The following is a 25,119-nucleotide window of genomic DNA, read 5'->3' as shown; positions in this document are numbered from 1 at the left end:
TTAGTATATATATTTAGCACAGTACTCTTTCGAATTAATCTAAATACAGGTATAGAAAATTTCCTTAATATTGTTTTAACACTAGCAGTTGTCTCAAACCAATGAAAAGAAGCCTCTATTTAGATATCTCACTATCTTCTGCCTTTAGTGTCTTCTTTTACTTTCCAAAGCATAAGTTCCATACAAGCAGTTGCATCTTCACTACAATCATGACCACCAACTAGAAAGAATAACATTCATGCAGATTTAAAAGATAGGACAAAGTTGACACTGAATAAATATGTAGTAGTACTCACTTATTTGTTTCAAGTTATCCTATAAAAGTGATAGTTTGAAAATTGTCTTTAAGATAACTGATTGCTGACTATGCAAAAAAAATTGTTCATTTCTCTGTACTCAAGTTATCACAGAAGCAAACTTCGATAGATTTCTGGAGTTCAGTCATAACGCAATACAATCTAAATCTGCCTTCGAATGGGGAGCGTGTTCAACTAGATCAGGAATGGCCAACTCGTAGCTGATGGTTCTAGCAACTAAAGTAGTTTTAGCTTGTTCCTGCTTTCCTTACCAAACATTAAGGAAAAGAAAAAAATGTAAGACACATATTCCACATGTTAATGATTGATATATTATATATATATATATATATATATATATATATATATATAATGTAAATATGTGTATTTGGATAGAATGCTATGCCTGAGCATGTGCATTTATTATGCATGGAGCTTGTCAATTCATGAGGGGTATAGCAAAATATATTCCAGTCCCCAGGACTGGCACATAACATGTCACCCCAAGAATACAGGAGCTGGCAACCCCAAACTAAATGGTATTCAGGTTCCTTCCAGGTTTAGTGGACCCACAAAGGGAACAATTCTTAACGTACGCTTTTTCTTTCCCCATGCATGCCTAACAGTGCATTTGCTGGAAACATAGCTTACCACCATTGCCTACTGGGATTCTGGAACAGTATTACTGTGTAATAGATCCATAGCAATAGTATGTGTGTGATTACCTGCATAAACTTATGATCAATACTCCCTAGCAGTAACCTCATGGGACTTACAAAAGTAGACAAAATGCATAGTATAGGTGAAGAAATCAATTGAGGGAGAGAAAACAATAAGGCAGAATACATCCAGTTTCGAGGCAGGCAGTCCATTTAAAATAAGATGTAATAGTATGAAAGTTGTGATGTGAGTGAGCACTGATAGAAATAAAACCACAAATATAGCTGCAGTTTTAACAGTGGAGACCACAGGTCTTGAAAAAGATAATAAGTGGAAGCAGGCTCAAGTCATCATTTCCTTCTATTAAGATCTTAAATCATATTCAGGAAACCTGCCCACTTTCCCTCTGATTTGGTATTTCTCTAGCTGAAGTTAAAATTGGAGATTATCTGCCTGATTAGCCTTAAAGTTATTTCAAAGAATCATAGAATAGTAGAGTTGGAAGGGGCCTATAAGGCCATCGAGTCCAACTCCCTGCTCAATGCAGGGAAGACTCACAACATTTGTGTCTTCAAATAAGGAACTCAAGAACTCCTAATATAGATGCTAATTTATTTATTTGATTTATTACATTTTTATAGTGCCCAATAGCCGAGGCTCTTTGGGCAGTGCACAATTAAAATGTTAGCTGTTCATTGTGCACTTATACAGGCTCACCACTTGATGACAGAAACAATACGGTCGGATTAACATATGTGAATGGATCATTGCAGATTTAATACTACAGACAGAACTTTCATGCCATCTGATGACACCTCAAATACATTTTTTTCAGTAGTCAGTTCACACACATTCAGCTGCCAGTACTCAAGTGACACACATAATACAGTCCTTCTTAGGGAAAGTTGAATCTATTTGGAAAGTTTGAGGGTAGCAATGAAGATCCTTCTCACTTCTTGGTTCTTCTCCATTACTTGTGCAAAAACACTGCTCATTTTTACAAAATGGTCTTACCATTATCTTGAATAATTCTTCGGAGATAATCAGCCATTAGATTCCTAAGTGCTCTTTTATGAGGAAAACCCAGCCGATGAGAAAAAACTACTGATGTATCCACAATCTTATTATGAAACACCTGTAAGGGAAATAAAGTTGGATGATTCAGTGACACAAACTAAAATGTGAATTGCCTCTCAAAATATTTCTATTGTTAAAAAAAGTTTCTGATAAAGCTGCTTTTATAGGCACTGGCATGGAACCACATGAACCTTTTCACATCTTCCCTTATGTGGTCTTAATTAAAAGTGTTTCTTTTCCTGGAGTTATGTGCATTCAATTCAGTGGAAATAAAAGACATTGAAGCCTAAGTAGAGGAAGCACAGTTTATACAAAAAACGTAGTGGAGAAGAAACTCAGTGCTGTTTACACTGAACCTCCTTTTTCATCAGGAATAGTTTTCTATATTTCTGGTTATGTACCAAAGTGACATATCAGACTTCAAATTCAAAAGAGAAATACTATTTTTATTACGTTAGATAGACAGCAAATACAGTCTCATTAAAATATACTATTTTCCAGTATGTTAGGACAAATAATTTTGTCTTTCGTCAATTTTAAACTCATAAAGTGTAACCAATCACATCTCAGTTATCAAAATGAAGTACTTTTCCACACAGCACATGAATTAAATTATGGGATTCTATGCCACAAATTGTGATGATGACCATCAATTTAGATGACTTTAAAATGGGATTAGACAAATTCATGAAGGCCATCAATGCTACTAGTCATAATGGCTATATGCTACCTCCAGGACCAGAAGCAATGTGCCACCTGAATACTAGTTGATTTATTTATTTATGGAATTCATTACCTGATTTTCAATATAAAATAATCCCAAAGCATGAAACAACAGCATGTACTGCCTATGGGTTTTCCTTAGACATATAGTTCACTACTGTGGGAAACAGGATGCTAAGCTAGATGGACCTAGCTAGCAGAGTTCTCCTTGCATGCAGTATTTGATATCACATTCCTTGAAAAGTCAAATCCATCCAGTTTTCATGATAAAAATGTAAGCAAGACTATGTCTGAGAATACTTCAAACCAGTGTAAAGATCTGATTGTTCTGTGCAATTTACCTTAAGAGCAAATAAGTCATTCTCTAAACTGTGTCCAATTAAAATAGTGTCTGCACTGAACAAGTTTAGCAATATTGCCTGCACATCCCGAATGGATGTTACGGTATTCTTCAGGTCCACAGCTGTTACTCCAGAAAACCTAAAGAAGATTAGAGAAAGCCAAGGGAAGCAAAACTACATGGATACACAGTTAGAATTAGGAGAGATAGAGAGGTATGAATGCTTTAGAAATACTAGGTTCCCTTGTCTTACCTAATATTAATTTTATTGTAGGCAAGATACATTTCAGAATTTTATTTCTGTGCCAGCAGTTGGGGAGAGCAATCCCATGGCCAAGAGACAGAGTCTGGGGGGGGGGGGGTTGGGGGCATAGGACAGTTTGGATCCTTGGATCCAAAGTCGGAGGCAGTGCTCAGAACTGTGCCAGCTGCTTCTGTAAGGTTGCAAAGGCGATCTTGGAGAGGATAGAAATGGGACATTCCATTGGGCAGGGAGGGACTGGGGAAGTGGGGATATGAGCTATCCCCAACCTCCTTCCCTCCTCTTCCCCAACGCTTCAGCTAGATGGATGAACATACCGGTCTAGCTAAAATGCAAAGCAGGGGGAATGCGGAGGTGAAGCTCCTCTCACTCTTCACTGGATGGCCAGAAGCCACCAAGTTCGGAAGCTTACAGCTATCCCCACAGGATTGCACCCTTAATGCTGTTGCCAAGTTTTCTTCCAAATTTGTCCGTTTAATAGGCCAATAAAAGGAAGTAACTGGGTAATAGTTTTTTTAAGTTAACCTGCTTTCTTATTCTTTTAAACTATATTCACACTTTTGAGCGCATTAAAATACACATTTATTTATTACATTTTTATACCTCCCAGCATTTTAACAGTCTATTTTAACTTGGTGTTTTAAATTTGTAATTTTGCATTGCTGCTGTTTTTATCTGGTTGAGCTTTTATATTGTATTTTATAGTATGGTTTTATACTGTTGTTTTATACTTTGAATGTTTTTAATTTTTGTGAACCACACAGAGAACTCTGGCTATTGGGCAGTATAGAAATGTAATAAATAAATAAATATACCGCCCAATAGCTGAAGCTCTCTGGGCGTTCAAATTGAACCATATAGTCCAAATACACCAGTAACTAGGCCCTATGCTGATCTTGCACCTGCCATTTTGCAGTATATACCACAGATAACCATAATTGCATTAGTACAAACCATGCACACTGAACAATATTATTGTTTTGATATGGCTAAAATATAACTAATTTTTCAGGTAATTTTTTCCCCATATTTTTTTATTTTGTACTAATACACTCAAAATGTAAGCAGCTGGCGTGAAGATGCCTAGTGTCTCAAACAGGCAGCCTAACAGACATGGAGGCTAACAGTTATTTCTTCCCATCACTATTGACAGGTGCCTTTTTGTCTGAAATGAGCCCTGAAGTGGGAAAACAAAGGAATATCCTAGGAGAATAGGGGGAAACAAAGGCCCAATTTTGCTACATTTTTCTCTGGTGTGAAAGAGTACTCAAGCCCACACTATAATATGAAAGTCTTTTAAAAAGTAACTTCTCTAGAGACCTGATGCAGTTCTCAGAGATACAACAGCAAAAACAAAAAATCCCAGTAAATGTGCATCAGTTGTACATAAAGCTTTGGATCATAGTCAGGGCTTAAAAATAGCTGTCTTCAAACTTGATATTTCACACGTACCTAGTATTATAATCTATGATTTCATTATCTGGCTTAACAAATGCATCATAGACAACCTGAAGAGAAGGATCAACTACCGTCACTCTGGAGAGTTCTAGGCCACGTGTTGTGTAACACTAAAAAAAGAAATGTGTTAAAACAGAGTATACTATTCAGTTTAGTTCCTGTTTGGGCTCTGAATAAACTTTGATAGAAACAAATATGGGTTTAAAGTGGTGGTGAAGATTAACATATCTTGCCTACTTTGTAACAAATTCTATTAATTGGAAATTCAAGTAGAAGCATTGTCAGAATTTTCAAATTTTTGAGTACATAGCAACTTTTAAAACATGAAGTAGCAATCATGCAAAATGTTTCCAATTCATAAATTGCCTCTAAATAGATAGCTTGATTTTTTCTACTTCTAATTAGCACAGCATTGTTAAACAGCATAATTTTTCACAAGTACCATTGTCTGCAATAATTCCTTATTTATTTATTTATTTATTTATTGCATTCCTATACCGCCCAAAAGCTGAAGCTCTGTGATGTACATTGAAGGTGCTATATAAATAAATATTAATAATATTAATAATGGCTGCACTGTGCTTGTTTTAAATTTAGCTCCATATCTTTGAAATATAGCAATATACATTAAGCTTACTGTCTACCTTGAATGTCCACTTATAATCAATGATCTACTGACATATCCTGAGCTGGTCTGCTTTACTAAGGGCTTAGTACATGACACTTTCTATTCAAATATTAGAAAAATCAGCTTTCATTCCTCTACCTATGCAGTAATTTACATTTAAGAGTGACAGTTTTCATTTTTATTCATGATGAAACATTGAGCTGGAGCTTAAGCCAATATTAATGCACAGCTACATACCCTACTTAGGAACAGAAGACCATACCTCAGTGACAGAGCACACACTTTACATTCTGGAAGCACTATGTTCAATCCTTGCCATCTCCAGTTAAAAGGCTTAAGTAGTATCTGATGTGAAGGACCTAGAGAACTGCTGCCAGCTCTCACAAGTTGGGTGTCATTAGGGTGTGTGGCCATACACTGGCTGGATCTCCAGCTGGTGTTTAATAGGGGACCAACTTTGTAGAGTGTGACCTTTCTCTGGTTGGAGAAAAAAACCTGCAGCAAAGCCACCCTGAGTTCCCCCACTGGGAAAAGACATAGTGCAGGCTAAGCCACTCTGACCCAGGTGATGGCTGGAAAATTCCATCTACTACCTAGGCTGCAGAGGCTTTGCCTACCCCACATCCTCCCCAATTTGGGAAGGCACAGTGAGGGCGAAACATCCTTGACGCAGGCAATGGCTGGACTGCTCTAGCTGCTGCCTAAGCAGGGGACACCTCACTTGTGCCACATCCTCTCCAATAGGGAAAAGGTGCAGTGCAGGCAAGTCCCTGGATTGAAGCAGCACGCAAACGGAGATCCACGCCACCCACATCCTTGCTGTTATCTCCAGTTGTGAATTCCTGGGTCCTCCATGTGAGGGACTTGATGATGCCCTGCCCCCTGATGGCATCTAAGCAGAATCTGTGGGCTGGAGATTCCCCATCCATGGTGTACACAGAATACTGGGCTAAATGAACAAGTAGCCTGACCTACTGTAGTATAAAGCTGTCTCCTTAAGTTCTAGAACAGAGCAAGAACATCTACAACATAGGTACATACAATAAACCTTAACATATAATTGTAATTGGAATAATCTGAGGCCTTGTTCCTTCTAGATTTGCTATCCTAACATTAACTACACTATAATGTCCATTTACCATGGGCTAGGGAATGGAAAAGCATTTCGTTCAAACTGGGTTGGAGTTCAATCAAGTTTTGCCAGGGAAAAACACACTCAGTGAAAGCGCCTCCTCTTGATTTTCAGGGAACCCCCTTCTCCCTCCACCTCAGCCTATCCCATCCATTCAGGATCCCCAACCATTCCAGGGAGGCTGAAGGGGCTGCCATGGGGAGGAAAGGGGGGCAGGGTGAAGTCTGCTTCTGCCAGCCCTGTTGCACACCTATATCTGGATCCAACCCATACAGAATAAACTGTAACGTTTAGAGAATGTTGACAGGATTTTATCTTATGAGGCTGTTTTTCATTCTCAAATAAAACAAGCTGCTTGATCTCTATTTCCAAACTGATAACAGTCTTGTTTATTTATATCCTGCCCTTCCTCACAGAGTCTAGGGCAGCTTACAACCTACATGAAACTACTGTCAGTGAAGAAAAAATAGTACACTTGTTAAAATTGAAGCTTTTAAATAAAATGATCCTTTTTCTTCATACCATTTCACAATCTAGTGCAAATACACCATGATTTCCGTCTAGTGGAGGCGGTTTGATAAAAGTCTTCACAAAGCCATCAATGTTTTCATTTCTGCCATCATGAACATGGAGCTGCAAAGCATTAAGGAAAATTCAGTTACCATTCCATTTCCAATTTCCCCTTCCTAAGGAAATTTGTTGATTAAGTGATCACAGCACTGTGAGAAAGCCATTTCTTACACATTATTTTGCTGTAATTTGGGCTGCCTGACAATTCTAGTACTCCCTTCTATAAAAAAAAATTCACCAAGACCTGAGCAACTTATATAAGAGAATACAGTAGAGAAAGGCTGACTACTTGAGATCTACCAGACCGATTTTGTTCATTTGTGTTTTAAACTGAAGCTTGAGCAATGTAGCTGTGGAGAAAAAATTGAAACTCTGAAAAAGCTCAAAGTTCAAGCTTTAATAGCAAATAATTTCCTCCATACCAACAAGGCAGGGGAAGCCCTTCTGCCAGCAGGATGACAGTCTGCCCTGCTTGGCCAATCAGTGTGGTACAAAGGTGGGCCCTGGGTGCAGTCACGAGGTTAGGCTGTTGCCACTAGTGGGAACTGGAGAAGGCCAATCAGGGCACGTGAGGGAGGAGGCAGGGCTGCACCGCATGCAAATTTCGGAGGAGGTGGGATGCATGAGCCACATCTGCGTTATTCACGAGCTTCTCTGTGGTGAGGGGACTGAGGAGCAAAAAAGGACCCATGGTGACATTGGCTTTATACATCTTTTAGAAGATCATTGTCTGTTTATTTGTCTAGATTTGTGTATTGGTTAATGCTGATGAAGGCTGAGGATTTACACTTCATTTAATCTTCCCTTTTAATTTTAAGATGAACCTCTTAATACTTTCTAAATACATGTTTTACCATTCAGTCTCTCTGGGATGGTGGAAATGGAACATTGAAAACAATATAAACCTTAAAACAGAGAAAAGAATAGAATTAGAAGGCACTAGCTTGCTGTCTGTAGAATGTATGCCACAGCAGCAAACATTGGATGAAAGGAATAACAACTGGTTTTTTAGTTCAGATCCACCTCTGCCTCCTCAGATAAGTTACTTGTCTCCATCTAGCCCACAGTAAAGATCAGCAAAATACTTTGGGCAGTTTATAAGCAGGGCATGAGGAGAACAGCATTGTCCTGTTGCTTCTACTTAGAATAGCCAGATGCTATTTAGCAACTATGGCAGATAGGAGGGGCTTCCACATAGACCTTGGGTGCAGCATGTAGAAGCTTAGGAAAGATAAAGTACGAGTGGCCTGGCATGGTGCCTCTGCTGAATGAGGTGAGATGGATGGCTACTAAGGAGAGAGCTTTTCAATATGACACCCTGTCTGTGGATTCCCCTCCCCAGAGTGGCTTACCTGGAGCCTATCTTGTTGTCCTTTGGTGCCAGGTGAGATCCCCCCACCCCCACCCCCACCCCAGCTTTTTATTCCTTCATTTTCAAAAAGTGTGTTTGTGCAATTTCATCTTAGTTTTTCCATGGTTTATTCTGTTTTAATCTTACGATTTTTATATTCTATTTTACTACATTATTGAATTTTATCATTTTAAGTTTTGTTTTGTGAACTGCCTAGACAGCTTCAGCCAATGGACAGCATAAAACGTAGTAATAATTAATAAATAAATAAATGGTGGATGAATCTTGTAGCACTCCTATTTTGGAGACATCTGCTGCTCATGAAGATACACTCCTGGGAATGGTTTCAATACCATGGCCAAACCCTAGAATATTTACACAAAAGCACCTCTGAGCATGTACGAAGTGCCGTTCTCGCTAAACTACAGCTTATTCATTTCCCTTAACACTTAAAAGTCAGAATATATTCACACAAACCCCAGTACATCTCTTTAGAAATTAAGTACCTTACCTTATTTTCTAACAAAATCCTCCTCCGCAAAAAAAACCTGCCTTCCCCTCATCCCCTTTTTAGAATCTACTCTCATAAATACAAACTTTTCCCCACAACTCTCCCCACACCCAGGGCTACACTTTTAACCCCGTTCAATCCAAGAATCTTTTTTCAGCACCAAGACTTAGAGCGTCATCAAACAGGGGGCAATCGTGTTTCCTTACTGTCACTTCTCCGTCCGTGTGTTTGTCCCTTATTACTTCTTTCAAAAAAGGAAGTAAGCAATGAGCACATGGCCTATTCAGTGGGCCGTTTTGATTGCGCTGCTTCTCCTGCACACAGCAGGAGATAGCGGCAAGTTCCGTCTCAAAAATAAGTCAGACATTTTTTTTCGTGAGAAGGCTAGAAGGGGCAGGAGATGCGGAGGACGCAGGCAACATCATGAGAGGGACCCACAAAAATCCGTGATTGCCCAGTAATGAGCATGCAATAAAATGCTCGTCTGATGACGCCCGTAAAGCAGAGTATGGAACATTGGTACTTACCGAGAAGGTTCCTTCTGGATTAATGTGAGGAAACCATCCCTACAATGGGTTATCATCCTGGAAAATCAGGGACCACCAGCACACAGTAATCAGCACCCTCATAGCATTTTGTAAGAATTCTAGCACACGCCAGGACCACCTGGAAGGTCTTTACCAGATGGTGCAGATGAAAAAGCATCAATATCCACCATGATTGCCTGCCTCTGCATCTTCTAGGTCAGGCCTTCACCTTGGGATCTAATTTCCTTTTACTTCATGTATCTTTCCTCCCTGGAAAATTTTCCTCTGTGGTCCTTATGGTTCTCCATTTATACTAGGGGGTGAGTGGGTTTCCCCTGAACTCTATTACTGAGCTGTAGCCGTGGATGGAACTGGCAAAGTCTAGGACCAGCAGACTACACACGGCTCCTGTCGCATGGTCCCTACTTTTCCTGGGTGATAGACAGCATTAGTCCATTGCAGGAATGCTTTCCTCACACTAACTTGGAATACACACACTACCCTTTTGCTATGCAAAAAGGGATTCACTACAGATTCTCTCAACTTCTGTTCTTTCTAGCTGAAGCAGGAGCTCTTCCCAAGACAGACAGACTTCTGAGGAAGAGCAGGAACCAGTTGGTTGGAAACCTAGTAGCATATTCTGTTCTAGCTCTACCAAGATAGATAGGATAATGGAAGAACAGCAAGTGAACTTCAAGTGTATATTTTTAAACAGCTTTCTCTCTCTCCCTCTCCCTCTCTCACACACACAGCCTGTCAACCCTCCCATAGACATCCAATCAAGTTGTCTGCAGGAATGTGGCAGCAGGGAAAATTAAAAAAGAATTCCTGAGGTAGATAGATAGATATGTTGTGCAAGGTCTGAGAACAACTGTTGTTCAGCTATCTCACCTTTGCAACCTGGCATCCAGGAGAACTAATCACTCCTTCACAACAACTGTAGAGTGTCTCCAAACCACCAGGAACTATTATAGAAAAGGTTAAAGGTGACAGATAAATAACTTCAAAACATCTCTTATCCTGAAAATTAAGATTTTAATCTAGTGTATTAACATGAAACAACTGTCTTCTTACATTGAGTGAGCAGCACTACTTAAAAGTATTAGTTTAACAAGCTAAATTTCAAGGATAAGATGTATTCAATCTGATCTCTTATCAGTCCAAACAAATTTTCATCCATATTTGTTCAGAATTATAAACTATTCCTACAATCTGAAGCAGATAACATCCTAATCAGCCATTACATGTTTTATTATGAAAACTGAGAAGAGGGGGGGGAGTAAAACAAAGGACTCTGCAAAGCCAAGTATAAGTAATTGACTATAATTCTTTTATTAGTTTTAACTACACTGCCTCTATAGACCCTTTCAGATGTAATGGTCCAAGACTTCTAAACAATGTTTAGGAAGCCAAGGACTAGCACTGGGCCCACACGCTCCTACCTCTCATACTGACTTCAGTACTGCAATGCTGGTTAAATTAAACCCTCATTTCACATTACATCTGAAACAGAGCTGTGGCTTACAGTTGGTTTATTAAAATTTCTAGTTTAACATCCTGATTAATAAACTGAGATTATGTCAGTTCCCTTGCTTAAATAAAGCAGAGTTCCCTGGTTATGTTTAAACTGCAGTTTAAATATAACCAGCATTGCAAAACCAAAGTCAGCACACAAGGGGAGTGGGGGACGAGATGAGAGGCGAAGCCCAAAGCTCATTCCTGGTTTATTAAACTATTAATAAACTGTTTTATATATCCAAACCATTTCAAAAGTCTGTATATCCAAGAGTAAATGACTCATTGCTTAATATCAACAAACATTTAAAATAGTAAATGTTAATTCATTTCTTACTGCTTCACTTGACATTGCTTTAGTAGCCTTAAACTCATTAGCAAATTCAATCTATGTTTGGAGTAAGGGGGATGACTTTTTTTTACCTTTATGTCGTAATACTTTACCAGAATGGTAGTTGCATTCTTCTTTCCGAGCATGCCTTCCTGACAAAGTTACAGTATATATCTCTCCACATCTAGAACAGACCCTTCTGGAAGCTGTAGCCAGTAAATTAACCCAATGTTAAGTCAAAATAGAGGCCTGAAAAATTATGCTGTCCATATGTACCCCAAAACCCAAATGGCACTAGATTTCCATTCATGCTACAAGGCAGTAGAGTTTTAGTATTACCTCTAGCACTGGTAAAATTACAGATCAAAATAGTAATATTTCAGAAGTAGTTGTTCAGATAGACTACAGAATATTAGCCTATATATTTAAACTGTGTATGGGACAAATGGATTATCATCTAGGAAATTTATATAAAGTTGTTAATAATGCATGAGAATTTACAAGTAGGATAAAATTTAGTTACCCACAAGCTTTTTTGTTCACCAATATGAGATAACAGAATTCACAATATTGAAGCAAGAATTTTATTGTACCATGCAGTGGATAAAATCTTATGTTGAAGGATTTTTAATCTTTATTAGAAAATTTAATTTCTCTAGCTCTTTCATTTTGTTCTAATTTACTCACTGTCAGATATAGCTGGTTTTATTGCACCGCTGCATAACATAGCACTGCCAGGTTTCTCAGGATTTGGTTGGGAAAAGCCATTTTCCTTCAATTGTTCCTCAGTCAAAGTATAATCTTTTAGAACTCTATAGAGTGCAATTCCTGTAAAATCTTGATCATATTAACAAAACAATTAACAAAAACTTGGAAGACTTGTCATTTAGCCATTAGAACTATCTTCAGATTTAGTTTATGAACAGTCAGTAGCAGCTAATTTTCCTTTGATGAGTTTATATAAGCCTCTAAACATTTCATACCTCTTCTAAATATTACCTGAGGAACTCTGGAGGTTGTGTGCCTTTTGTCCTAAAAGTAGTTCAAAAAGATATTCCCTTGCCTTATTCTACCTAGTACCAGACAAAACATGAAATTTAACAAGAAAATTTCAGTTTATATTGTCCATCCCTTTAGAATGTTTGGAATTATGCAATGACTGCACATGTACCATCTGTTTTATGTCTAAATTACATCTACATCTTTTGCTTCTATACTAAGTCATATGCTCAATGCAAATTACAAACTATAAAGTATTTTAAAAACAGTCAGTATTTTGCATAACTTTCAACTGACAGATGATTTCTACCCAACTCTCCTGATCCAGGGATTCTTCTAGCTGCAGTCAGAAAAGGGCCCACAACTTACAAGAGAAACTCAGTCCTTCTTCAGCAATCAAATAAAAAAACAGAAAGCTAGAGAAGAGCACCTGTATAACTATGACCAAATTCATGAAAGGATTAGAATAGCTCTGTGCAAAGTTTTCAAAAGAAAATTATGATGTTACCATTTTCTTCTTGTTTTCTAAACCCAGTTGTAGTTGTTCTTTTATTGCCAGAAGGTTGACCTATACAAACCAAACATTAGTTATTTCCCAATACCACAGGTGCCCACACTGTTAAGTGTAAACATTTCTACAACCAAAACATTTACATGTAATGCACACTTATTTAACGCAGAGTTAAAATTGGCTTCTTTATTAATTACAGATATTTATCATAACTAATAATTTCCCCTTCCATACAAAGGAACTTACCATCTGCTGAAACACTGCCATGATCCCTCAGTTTTTTAAGTGTGTTCACAGCTATATTCAAGTACATATTTTTACCACCACAACGGTCATATATTGCTTTTTCTTCTATCAATGCCTACGTTTAAAAAAAACAAAAACCTTAACATGACATACACTACAGATTGAACAACTGCCCTGGCTTTGTTGTTGTTAGAACAGAGTATGGGATGCAGAAGTGTATTTAACAAGGTAACAAAAATGCAAAATAGTTACAAAAATACAAGACAGGTAGTTTAGTATACGTACATCTGATGTTCTCAGAAAGCTACCACTGTTACCTTTGTTAGTATCATGAATTTCCCTATAAACTTAAAGCAAAGATGATAGAGAACTCCCCGGATCGGCCTGCTCCGCTTCAAATGAACCATACAAGATGTTTAATCTCCCCATTCCCATTGCTTCCTTCACAGAATGCTTTTGAAGATTGCATACATAGTTTACTGTGTGGCATTGGTGTGTGCATGCACATACGTACTGCTGTTTGAGAAACATGTCCAAAGCACCCTTGGGTACTTAGTCATACAGTTTTGATGATTACCTTCACAGTATTAAAGAGACTTCATAGATTCAAAGAGATGTATAGTTATGTTTGTCTAAATTTAAATTCAGATTTCATTTTAAAACGGATTATCTTTTAAAACAGACACCTGTTACAGAAATCAGTGGATTGCATCCACACTGGTTTCTTATGATTCTATGTTAATTCACTTCCAAATACATCTAGGTTAGTGTTTGGGTTACTTGTTTTTTCTCATTATACAATCATAATTTAACAGATAGCACTGAAATGTATATTGAACATTATTTTCCTAACTACTTTATTACTAACAAATTTTTAAAATACTTTTCAGGAAAAATTCTAACTAAAGTTCTTTCTCCGAGAGAAAGGAATGTCTGAGCCCAAACTTGTTAGTAGGTTGATAGGAAAGAGAAAGCATCAGAGAACAAAAACATTATTGATTTAAATCTTTAGTGGCCTTCAATTAAGATATTTTGAAAATATCTTACTAAGTCTGCATTCCAGTGCAGGCTTCAAGGGGTGGAGAGTAGCTAGCCCCACAGACATTAGAAGAGAGTAAACATACATGGATTGCACTGCATGCATCTTTGCAACATGGCATTTGGTTGTGATGAATTTACATATTCAAAGTTTAGGTAACTGTCATTAAAAATATTTTATGTTAGAACATATAATGAACGCAGACCTTGTCAAAAGCTTCATTTACTGTTGCACAAACTTTCAAGAATTCTTCAACAAAAAAATTGACGTATCGCTGTCTTATGTCATGTGATACTTTGGATCCCAGTTCTGGAACTACAGGAGGCCTTCTCCGACTTGACACCTGGAATGTTATTTTAAATTTAAGAAACTGTGTGTCGGAACATCTAAAAATTTACCTGAATTTTTATACTGCTTTGGTTTTTTTATTTAAAAAATCATTAAGACAATCACCCATTTTAAGATTCCCAGTAAGTTTTTATGGCATAGCATACTTTGATTTCTCATACATTCATAATAGCTTCATACATTTTATTATTCCTTGCATCTAAGATCTATATCTAAAGAGCTTTTCATCTAAAAATATTTATCTTGCTTATTTCATAGTTTAAAATATGTAGCTTAAGTTCTCTACTCAGCTTCCTACAAAATACTGTAAATTTAGAAGAACATTTAATGAAATTGTTATATACTTAATGTGAAAAAGGAAGTTTGCCATTTCACTGTATCAGTAGAAGATTTTATTGGCCAACACATTTTTCTCAGTAATCCATATCTCTAAACTATGACTATCATCTCTCATATTTTACTATGCCTATTTTAGCAATTCTACCCCATCCCCATGAGAAAGCCATCATTTCCTGCTGTAAGCTACAGTAATGAAGGAGAGAGGTAAACTCAGAGAATCAGGTTCTCTTCCAACTACATAAAAATATGAAGTCCACACAGCAAAATTAGAAGGAAAATACCAAGTAAAATGGGGTAAGATAGCACATATCTAACACTTACATATAATCATTCAAATACAGCGTACTTTTGCTCTATATTAGCACAAAGAAAATATACCACACCTTAATTGGTATAGAATTCCTTTTCACGGGATTATTAGAAAGCCTACAAGGCATTGCTGTTAATGCATTTCCAGGAAGTAGTACATTCACTTGACCAGTGCTTGTTGCAACAGGCTGAACTTCAAACACATTTAAACAAACTGAAATAGATAAATATTGTGTAGTTTGAAGCTGCATTTCTAAATTCATTTCAGTTCCTTGAACATAGAACTAAACACCTTAAATGGAATTTAAAAATAAACTATAACAAGTGCCGACCCATATTATGCCAGCTATGTGGAAGGAACTGCTTTGGTGAACATTCTATGCCATGAATGTAATGTATAGAATGTCACATGCATCACCTGATCTCACTGAAGGTTTCCATGCTGCCATTGAATAAAGCCAACCTTCCAATAGCTATCCTAAGTGTCCTAAATTTTGGAAGGAAGCAATAGTCATCTAGTGCATAAGGCATATAATAGCAATGAATAAAACAATTCTCTGAATCATCCCTTGTAAACCAGTGCAAGTTCCAAAGGAGTATTAAGATAAAAAGGCAGCCTCATTGCTTTGGAGAAAACATCAAGTATTGTTAGGTGAAATACCTGAAATAATTAATTGTTCATAGTAGTCTTATTTTTCTAGCATTTGTCTACCAAGTTAAAGTTAAATCATAACTGTATTACTTTTTTCCATAGGGAGGTCAATATTTAACGCAGGAGTATTTAACACAGCACAGGAGGATTCCTATGCATGCCTACTCAGACATAAGCCACATTGACTTCAATGAGACTTATTGCCAAATGTGCACATAATTGCAGCCTAAGCTGTTAAGGTGGTCCCATAAAGTCCAAAAGCTCCAATCAACTGTCTTTTGTGGGAACTGACCTTGTCAGCAGCCTAAGAAAGCCGAATGGCCACACTACTGTCCTAACTATCCTAAAGAAGACTCAGCATTTACAAAATAGAACGAAGAGAAGCCTCAGGCCAAATGTTATTGAATGGACCAATTCCATCATTAGTCTGGAAAAACAGCTGTAGGGAAGCAATTCATATTAGAAAACAATTACTAGCCTCCAGACCTACTCCCAGCCAATTATAAGAATAGAAAGGGATTAACAGGGGTATAATATGTACTCTTATGTATCCATAGATGACAAGTGTGGGGATATGGGAAGAGGACTAGGACCTATAAAATCATCAACCTATGTCTCAAAGACTTAAGTATGTTGACTATGATCAATATATACCTGTAGAAGTTTACAAATATCTAAGCTATCAATACATGAGCATATATTTATACTAGTAATGATTCTTGATCTGGATCAATCCCCCAGTCTCTGCATAGCCAAGAGCTTATTTTGGGGGAGGTGAGAAAAGAGAATTAAAATGATTCCTAATGTCAAACTGGAGAGAGCTCATGTTACAAAAAAACCCTCATCAAATAGCAAACTAGAATATACTGACTGGTCATACCCATTGGTCCCATGCTTTGCATCTGAGCAGCTGGTATTACAGATGTGTTCTTCTTATGGCCACAGGTTGCAGCAACAAAAGCTTGACCACTTTTAATAGCAGCTGTTATTTGCACTGCCTGTTGTTGTGCTTGCAATATTCTGGAATGACAAATCTGCTGTGGAAGTGGTGCCTTAAAAGGTACAATTATTTCTTTGGTGTTATTAATCTGGGGAGAATCAAAAAAGAAGAATCTCTTCAATAAGTATTATACTACATTTACTGCCTAAAACTACAATGGTAAAAGATTGCACATGAGCATGTCAATTTCTTCATAAAGATAATTGGCTCAAACCGCTGGGTTCCTACTTCATTTGCTATTAATACAGTTATATTGACGTCAGAGTGCTTTGCATCATATAACCATTTGGCCATAAAGCATGTAATGCTAAGCCAGGATTTAGCATTAGATGCCCAAGCAGAAAGGAGCGAGTTCTTAAGATAAGTATTAGTTTGTTAAACTAACCGTCTAAACTATCCAGGGTTTGAAGCTGGCTTATTTAACAAATGACTAGTTTATTTTAAGCCAAGATTCCTGGTTTACATGCAACGATAAGCCAGGAATTGGCTAAAGTAAAACTGAATCCTAGTCTATTCCTCTTTCCAGCAAAGAGCAGGGAGTGCACAACCCCAAAGTTTTGCTTGGGCTCCCTTCTGTTCATGAATGTACCACTAAATCATGACTTAGCATTAGATAAGAACTCTTCCAAAGTGTGAACTACTTCTACAAAAACACTATGTTTTAAGGTGATATGAAAATTATATCTACAATGTTATAGTGTATCATGCATCATGTACAAATGAAGTCAACATCTGATTTCCAGTCAAGAGATGTAAATGCATGTTTGAAAATATAAGCTTTAGAACTTGCCTAAGAAATGGCAGAACACCCACCCCCTACTCAAAGTATTTTATAGATTTTATTTTAACATTAAACTAAAAAATACTGAGCATTACAATGGCTTAACACTTGAGCTGTTATATTTCTGAATTGCTGCACGCCTAAGTTGTATTTCAATATATTAAATGAATAGCCATTTTAAAAGCATGATAAAAGTGAGTAAAATGGCTTCTTTGGAATTATATTATCAGACTACAGTAATCCCATCTAAAAAAAACTACATTAAAACTCTAAAGAAGTATCTATGCATAGTACAGAAATCGTTGTTTTAATATAGGAACCAATTTCTTATATTACTTCAGTTAACTGAAATTTTTGAAGCACAATTACGTCTCCATGACTTTCAATTTCAATTCAAGTAACTAGGCTTGGTGTATTTGTACATTATGAATTGAATCTGATCAAACCTTTCTGTGAACAAGAGCTTCTGATCATAGAAAGACCCCAGCATTCCTTTTCTTCCATAATAGAAAGCCCTACTGTTCATTCAGCAATCACGTTGGATGCAATCCACAGTTGCAACAAGTGAGAACTCACATCAAATTTTGCAGTGTGTGCAATTCTCTTCTTCTGTCCAGGAAGCACACTTGCCCTCAAATCTGAATCCACTTCTGCTTGCACTACAAGTGCCTGTTTATTAATAAAAAGAAAGGTAACTGCACACAATGCTAAAGCTATTTTTCAACAAATACTAGTTGTTGTTGTAATCCTTATAATGGGGGGAAATGCTGCATAAGCTATGTTTTCACATTACTGCACATCTGAAATTAACCCACAAACTTCCTCTTTAATTTTTATAAATTTAGTCTTAAAAAAAGAACTTAGAATGCAACTCGTAATATTACAATAGCCCTTAGTTTAACTTAACAAAACTAGTACAATTTCTCTACAAAACGTTTTGCAACTATTAGTTTGAATTTTATCAAATAAGGGGGGGGGGGGTTCGTAATTCCTGTTTGCCCTGCATGCTCTTAACAGATATTCCAGAAGGCTGAGAGACCCTCCAGAACAGATTTTGAAAGGGGTGCAGGAAGCTGCAGTGTGGGGAGAGGGAAGTCCCATTGTGTGAACAGTGACACTGGGTTTTGACCTCTGGATTCTCACCAAGTGGATATGCTCTGAGTTTTTAACACAACCAGAGCACTACTGAGGAAATCCAAGAAACCAGCCTTGACACAACACAGTGTATTGCTGAAATGGTAAAGAAAGGACTAAATACAAATTAAACACAATACTGAACACCTTTCTTTTATAAAGGAATTTCCCCCAACTTGGTGCACTTCAGATGTTTTGGACTTCAACTACCATTGGCTCCCAAAAGCATGGACAATGGACAGAAATGCTGCGAGTTGTAGTCCAAAACACCTGCAGAGCACTAGGCTATGGATGGTTGTTTCAAAGGAATTACACAAAGACCTAGAAAAGCAAAAGTAACCTGCTTTGCCAATTTTTCCTTTTGTGCTTCCCGTTCAGCAAACTCGTTAAAAATTCTCCGACATTCTTCCATAGTATCATCTGATTCAGAAAGTTCAGCATCCTCTTCAGAGTCACCTTCTTCAGAAGAGTCTATTACAATTATTTCATTTTCTTTGGTATCTATGTGCACAGTTTTATTCCCACAATTTTCACCAGGAATGAGGTCTCTATCGTGAGAGATTTTATCACCTGGAGAAGGAAAGCTTTGCATATTATCCCATAATTTGTGTTTTTCATGTAGCTTCATGTTCCATTTCCCTAAATGCTCTGATACTTTTTTAGAAGTCTCTCGTAATAGTACAACTCCATCTTTAGAACAGTTTTTAGAATTTATGCTACTTTGAATGTTATTTTTCTGCAAAGTTTTTTTATTAATCTGCTCTGATACATTGCACATTTTAACAGAGACATTCACTGAATCCTCTTTAAAGATGCCTTTGTTCATCTCAAGCTTCTTCTGAGAAAATATATTACTTTCTTTTGTAACAGGGTAATACTTTTTCTGATCAAGTGTGCTTCCTACATTCAAAGTAGTCACTTTTATATCTAGTAAATAAGAACCTGCATTTGTTGAAGATTTTATATCATTTTTATTTCCATCACTTTGATTAATACTATCTAGACCTACAACAGTATCTTCCAATCTTTTCCCCTCTCTATTTAAAGTTTCTGATGTCACAGAGTCTTCTACAGTTTCTATATTAGTTCTGAAAATCTCATTTTCTTCCCCATTCCATTTTTTAAAGGTTCTACTTATTCTTGGCTTCTTTGCTACATTCTCTGGTGGAGCATCTATTATAAGCATATCATCATCTGACTCTTGGAGTTTTATTTCAAGTTTTATAGGGGAAGAACTTCTTGATCTCTTCCTTGGAGATCCACATCTATTTTCACATGGCGACGTTTTTGCAGACCCTCGCAAGTTTCCACAAGAAAACATTTTCACATGTTTAGAGCGCTGCGTGCCAGTTTCATCTTCCTTCAAAGAAGACTTAAGACCTGCAGAATAATTAAGTAACGGATCATATTCAAGATCAGTAGATGGACAGCTCCTATCAAGAACATATTTACTGGATTTGCGAGAATCCATTGAGATTGAAATGTCACATTTTTTGTCTTTTATAGAAGTATTACAGATACCATTTTCATCAGACAAAGATATATTTCTTCTTATGTAATTTGTTGCAGGAGTCAAAGAATTTTTAAGATTGTCTTGCACCGAGTTATAATACAAGAGTTTCTTTTGTTCTTCAACTTCAGTCTTGACTGACTGGATTTCTTTGTTGATCCTTTCTAGTTCTTGGAAACTTTTACCAAGCCCTGTTGATTGGAAGATAAATATGTAAATAGGATAGCTAAGGTTTATACACAAAGACTTCACCTAAGTATACACTCAGAAATAAGAGTGCAATTCCATGACTTCTGCCTAAATTCTGAATTCTGCCATCAAGTCTTTCAAAGAAGACACTAGAATAGTTTGAAATCTGTTCAACATAGTTTAATCATATAAGTTGCTTCCATGAATAAATAATTCAACCAAACTGTTGTGAATGAGCCAAAGATATATCAATGTTCTAATTCAGCAGCTCCAAAAGCCTTTCAAATGTGAATGCATTAAGGCTTACAGGCAAGAGCTATAACAATCCTCGTAAAATCCTAAAAAACCTCATGACCTAACTGAGAAGAAAATAGGCACTGAATACCTATATACTAACAGTGCAATCCTATACATGTCTTCTCAGAAGCTAGTTCCATTTCCAGGGAGTTCAATGGAGCTTACCCCCAAATAAGTGGGTATAGAATTGCAGTCAATCATTCATTTATATATTAATGTGTCATTTAATATACTCAAAGTCACTTACAAATATTACAAGAGCCACCATAAAACATTCTAAGAATTTAGAGAGAAAAACTATGGATAAAATCCAGTACCACACAACCAGACACCCTCTTGTGTAGCAGGATTTCTATTTGCTTTCTTCCTCCCTGCAACCCCCTGCGTACTCCCAAATCTGCTCCAGAGGGTTCTCTAATCATTCTGAGTAGATTTAGTGGGCATACAGGGATGAGGAAAAATTCATTCCAACAGTATTTTACATTCTGCTGGTGGACAGCATTCTGCTGGTGGACAGCATAGGACAGCAAACCTATATAAAAGTGTTACACAGGGCGCTGCTACCAAAAACGACCAGTATTCCTCACAATCATACTTCCTAGAATGAAGGAACAAAAGCACGTATTATTGGAAGTTCTTAGGAGCCAGGAGAAATATACACGTTCCAGATCTAAATCTTTGCTGTAAAGCATTACATTTCCACTCAAGAGCTGCAAAGAAAGAAAAAAGTCTCAAAGTAGTCAAATAGTCTTTACTAAATCATTAAAAACCATAAGGAGTCTGGTGAGGTTCCCATTAGTGCCTCAGCTTCACTCATTCCCTCACCATGGGCATGTTTACACCACAAGGGTATAGGGAGAGGATGGCGGTTTTACCGGCTTCTGCAATCCTCCCTGGGTGTCCAGACGGCCGTGTGATGTCCCGGAAGGATGTTGCGGCCGCCATTTTTATAAAACGAGGAGAGGAGCGCACATGCGCTCCTCCGCCAAACGTAAGAGGGAAAAAACACTCAATCCTGCTCCCCCCGATGGGCATGAAGCGCCTGAAGAGCTCTCTGCCCCATGCCCAGTTCCTGCCTCCTCGTGTTTACTTGCAAAGAGTAAATGAACCCATACTTCCTGTGGTCTTGGGATGATCCAGAGATCGCAGGAAAAATTGGGCTAAAACAGCCTGCCGATAGCCTGGGGAAATGGAGGTATCATCCTTCCCTGCCCCCCGGGATGCCCTGTGCGTCATGTGGATGCACAGGGATGATCCTGAGACAATCTCCGGGATAAGGCATGGTGCAGACCTGCTCTATGTCTCTTAGTTGCTGATCCCTTTTCCTACAAATTGAGAATTATTTTTCCAGAATTCTGCAGAACTCCATGGATATAAAATAAAGCTACACTAAGACTAGACATAGATATGTCCACTGCAAATGGGAGTATTTCAGTTGCAAAATAAGGGCAGCATATAGTAAAAAAATACCTCTGGTCTTGATTTCTGATTTAAAGAACCTCTGCCTAGTTAAACTCCTTTGCTCCCTCATTGAGACACACTATGTGGTTTATTTTGTAAAGGAGTTGGTAAAACCAGTATCTGGAGTATTACAACTTGGGTTTATATCACTTTTCAATTCCTTCTCAGCCCTGTTTAAACAAACAAACCAGAAACTTTTATAAATGGTATTCTTTAAGACACTCTTACAGCATACATAAGATTCTGTGTTGCTCTACAGACAAGACAATATCCTGCAACTGCAAAGAAAGGGCTAGCAAGCAGCCTAAAAGATAGAAACGAACCTCTTCAGGTTTCATCTAGTGAAGAGGGTTTTCCACAATATTTTGAATTGGATTGCTATGCCTGACAGCCACTCATCTACAATTCGGGAACTACAAAAGTTGCCTAATATTCTATTTGCAATTTGCATCCATTCATTGCTACTAATGAACTTATGAAATGCAATTTCTTCCATGGAAAAATAAAGCACTGGAAAAAATTCCCGACCCATATGACTTACTTCATCTTCAGTCCATCCAGATTTTGCACATAATAACTCTACCACATAAATCAGGTGATCTGGCACAAACTGCTGTCATGTGGACAAAACTACGCGATATATGAAATATCTACTAGTGGCTAACTGACCTGAGTGGGGATTTTCCCTTGTAAGCACCCAAGAGTAACTCAGAACCACTCAGTTGAACACTATACACCTCATCTTCAAGGCACGTTGCTCATACTCTTTCCCTTTCTATAAATACTGAATACTTGTATTCTTAACATGTAAATTCAGGCCTTAACTAGACCTAAGGTTTATCCCGGGATCATCCCAGGGTCATCCCTGTGCATCAAAATGACACACAGGGGTTCCCGGGAGCAGGCAGTGACGACCCCGGGACAAACCTTATGTCTAGCTAAGGCCTCAGACTCTTTTGCTTTATGCTATCCAGCTTAATAAGAATGGTAACACACAACTATCACTCAAATCTGGCTCATGTGATGTTTTTCCTTTACATGACGATAATCTCTATGTGGGAAAATGGCTCTGTTACATTGAAAATAAACCATACACATCATTTGGTGTGTCTTCAAGTATTACATTCATGAGCCACCCTGTAAAACATTCCTGGTGCAACTTATGTCGGGTCTACTTGCAAATCAGTGATTTTGATGACTGAAAGAATCCTTGAGAAAATAGCCACAAGAAAGACAAGCCAGTTATCCTTTGAAATTTTAAATCTCCATAAATTAACATATATGTAAACAGATCTCTGTAAATGTTTTAACATACTAAAATGGACCCTTTTATCCTTCACTAAAATGATGGTAGTCTAGCATACATAGCGTGGTACAATGTTGTAGTGAATTAGTACTCTCCACCCCACAAACCCCCACATGCCTAACGCAATCTCCTTTCAGCTACTAAAATTGAAAACTACAGGGGAAACCCCCAAACACATAAATTATTCCCATTGTTTCTTATCATACCGGTCAAGAAAATATAACATCTTAATTCTAGTTTATTTTTATCCAATTCCACTGCACATCACCTTAAAGAAGGGACAAAAAAAATAGCCTCTCTCAATTGCATTTTAATCTAATCATTAAGAAAACAATAGTTTTATTAATATTTTGCTATAGCGTGGTGGTCAGAAATACAAAACAACAGTTAAGAAAGGAACACACTTAAATCACTATTGCCTATCCCCACACCTGTTTTCGGCAGCAAGGGAAAGAATTGAGGGGAATCACAGGTTTCATCACTAAATCCTGAAACGCTCAAATCAAGCCCTAAAATAGTTTTAAAAGTAATTGGTCGGTGGAGCCTTAGAGGAAGGCGACGTTTTCCAGGTTTTATTTGCTATCATGAGACACATAGACTTTAAAATCGATCGTATCAAGCACACACTGAACTGGATGTATTTAAAACAATGCTGGCGCTATGCACTGGAACGGGGGAGATAAGAGGCTGATTTCTCAGACACTACACTTCGAAATCGGGTGACTAAATCTGATTTGCTAAAACCCTTCACTGCTCAATCCCAGTATACCCAACGCCCTGGGAGCAAGTCCCATTGAAATCAATGACACTTACTTCTGAGTCGACATGAATAGAATTGCGCTCTTTAGTTAATTGAACTGCAAATAAGGTGTCCCCCTTTGATGGCATGTTAATTGTTTGTTTGTAAACCGCCCAGAGAGCTTCGGCTATGGGGCGGTATATAAATCCAATAAATAAATAAATGTTTAAACCCCCGGGCATACATACGCATTCTCTTTGCGATTGTATTCCTAAACGGGAAAACCTCTGGAGTACGACAAATGGAAATTATTGATTTTAACAGCCTATGCATTGAAGCGCACCCGCCATATTACTAATTCGAAATTACTAATGACTAATTAGCCATATTACTAACTCGAAAATGAGGGGTAAAAAAATGTGAGGAAAGAATCACAGGAGGACCCGCGTAGAGTCTCGTCTGGCGCCGGTCCAGCCCCATTCAGAGTGAACTTGCATTGAACCTAATAGTAGAAGTCAGCCCAAGTTCTGTGGGGAAATATACTTGGGGGCGCCAGGAAAGGGGAACAAAAGCCCCACCGTAGAGAGAACAACGAAGACGGTCCTAAAATATCGCCGTGTGTGGTCGAGCCCGGGTAAGAATACGCACGTTGCTCCTCCGCCCCGTCCCAATCCTCAACCATGTTTAAAAAAACACACCACAGTAATCCCTCCGCCTCCCTCACCCGGAGCAGACGAGCCTCTCCACGCCTGCTGCGGGCCAAGGGGCGGCTCCTCGCGGCGCCCCGCCCCGTGCCTGTACTGGCAATGAGGCCGCCGACAACCGCCAGCGTCGAAGGGGCAGCAGAGGCTCCTGAAGTAACCCGCGGAACGCAGCAT

The 25,119-nt window shown here is 37.9% G+C and overlaps 1 protein-coding gene across 1 annotated transcript; it reads right to left on the bottom strand.

Moving 5' to 3' along the window:
• On the bottom strand, positions 1-25,119 carry LOC134400405 (RNA exonuclease 1 homolog). The gene is made up of 15 exons (XM_063128737.1): positions 24,966-25,119; positions 19,080-20,440; positions 18,182-18,274; positions 16,745-16,912; positions 14,382-14,519; positions 13,153-13,252; positions 12,889-12,948; positions 12,069-12,218; positions 11,474-11,587; positions 10,427-10,500; positions 7,099-7,209; positions 4,811-4,926; positions 3,098-3,236; positions 1,971-2,091; positions 1-220 (listed from the first exon to the last, which is right to left on the bottom strand). Exons 1-15 carry the CDS (start codon positions 25,117-25,119, stop codon positions 132-134), a joined length of 2,988 nt encoding a protein of 995 aa, XP_062984807.1. The 3' UTR covers positions 1-131.

Source organism: Elgaria multicarinata, chromosome 6 (assembly GCF_023053635.1).
Source record: "Elgaria multicarinata webbii isolate HBS135686 ecotype San Diego chromosome 6, rElgMul1.1.pri, whole genome shotgun sequence".
Taxonomy (NCBI): Eukaryota; Metazoa; Chordata; class Lepidosauria; order Squamata; family Anguidae; genus Elgaria; species Elgaria multicarinata.
This window is presented reverse-complemented; position numbering and strand designations above follow the sequence as displayed.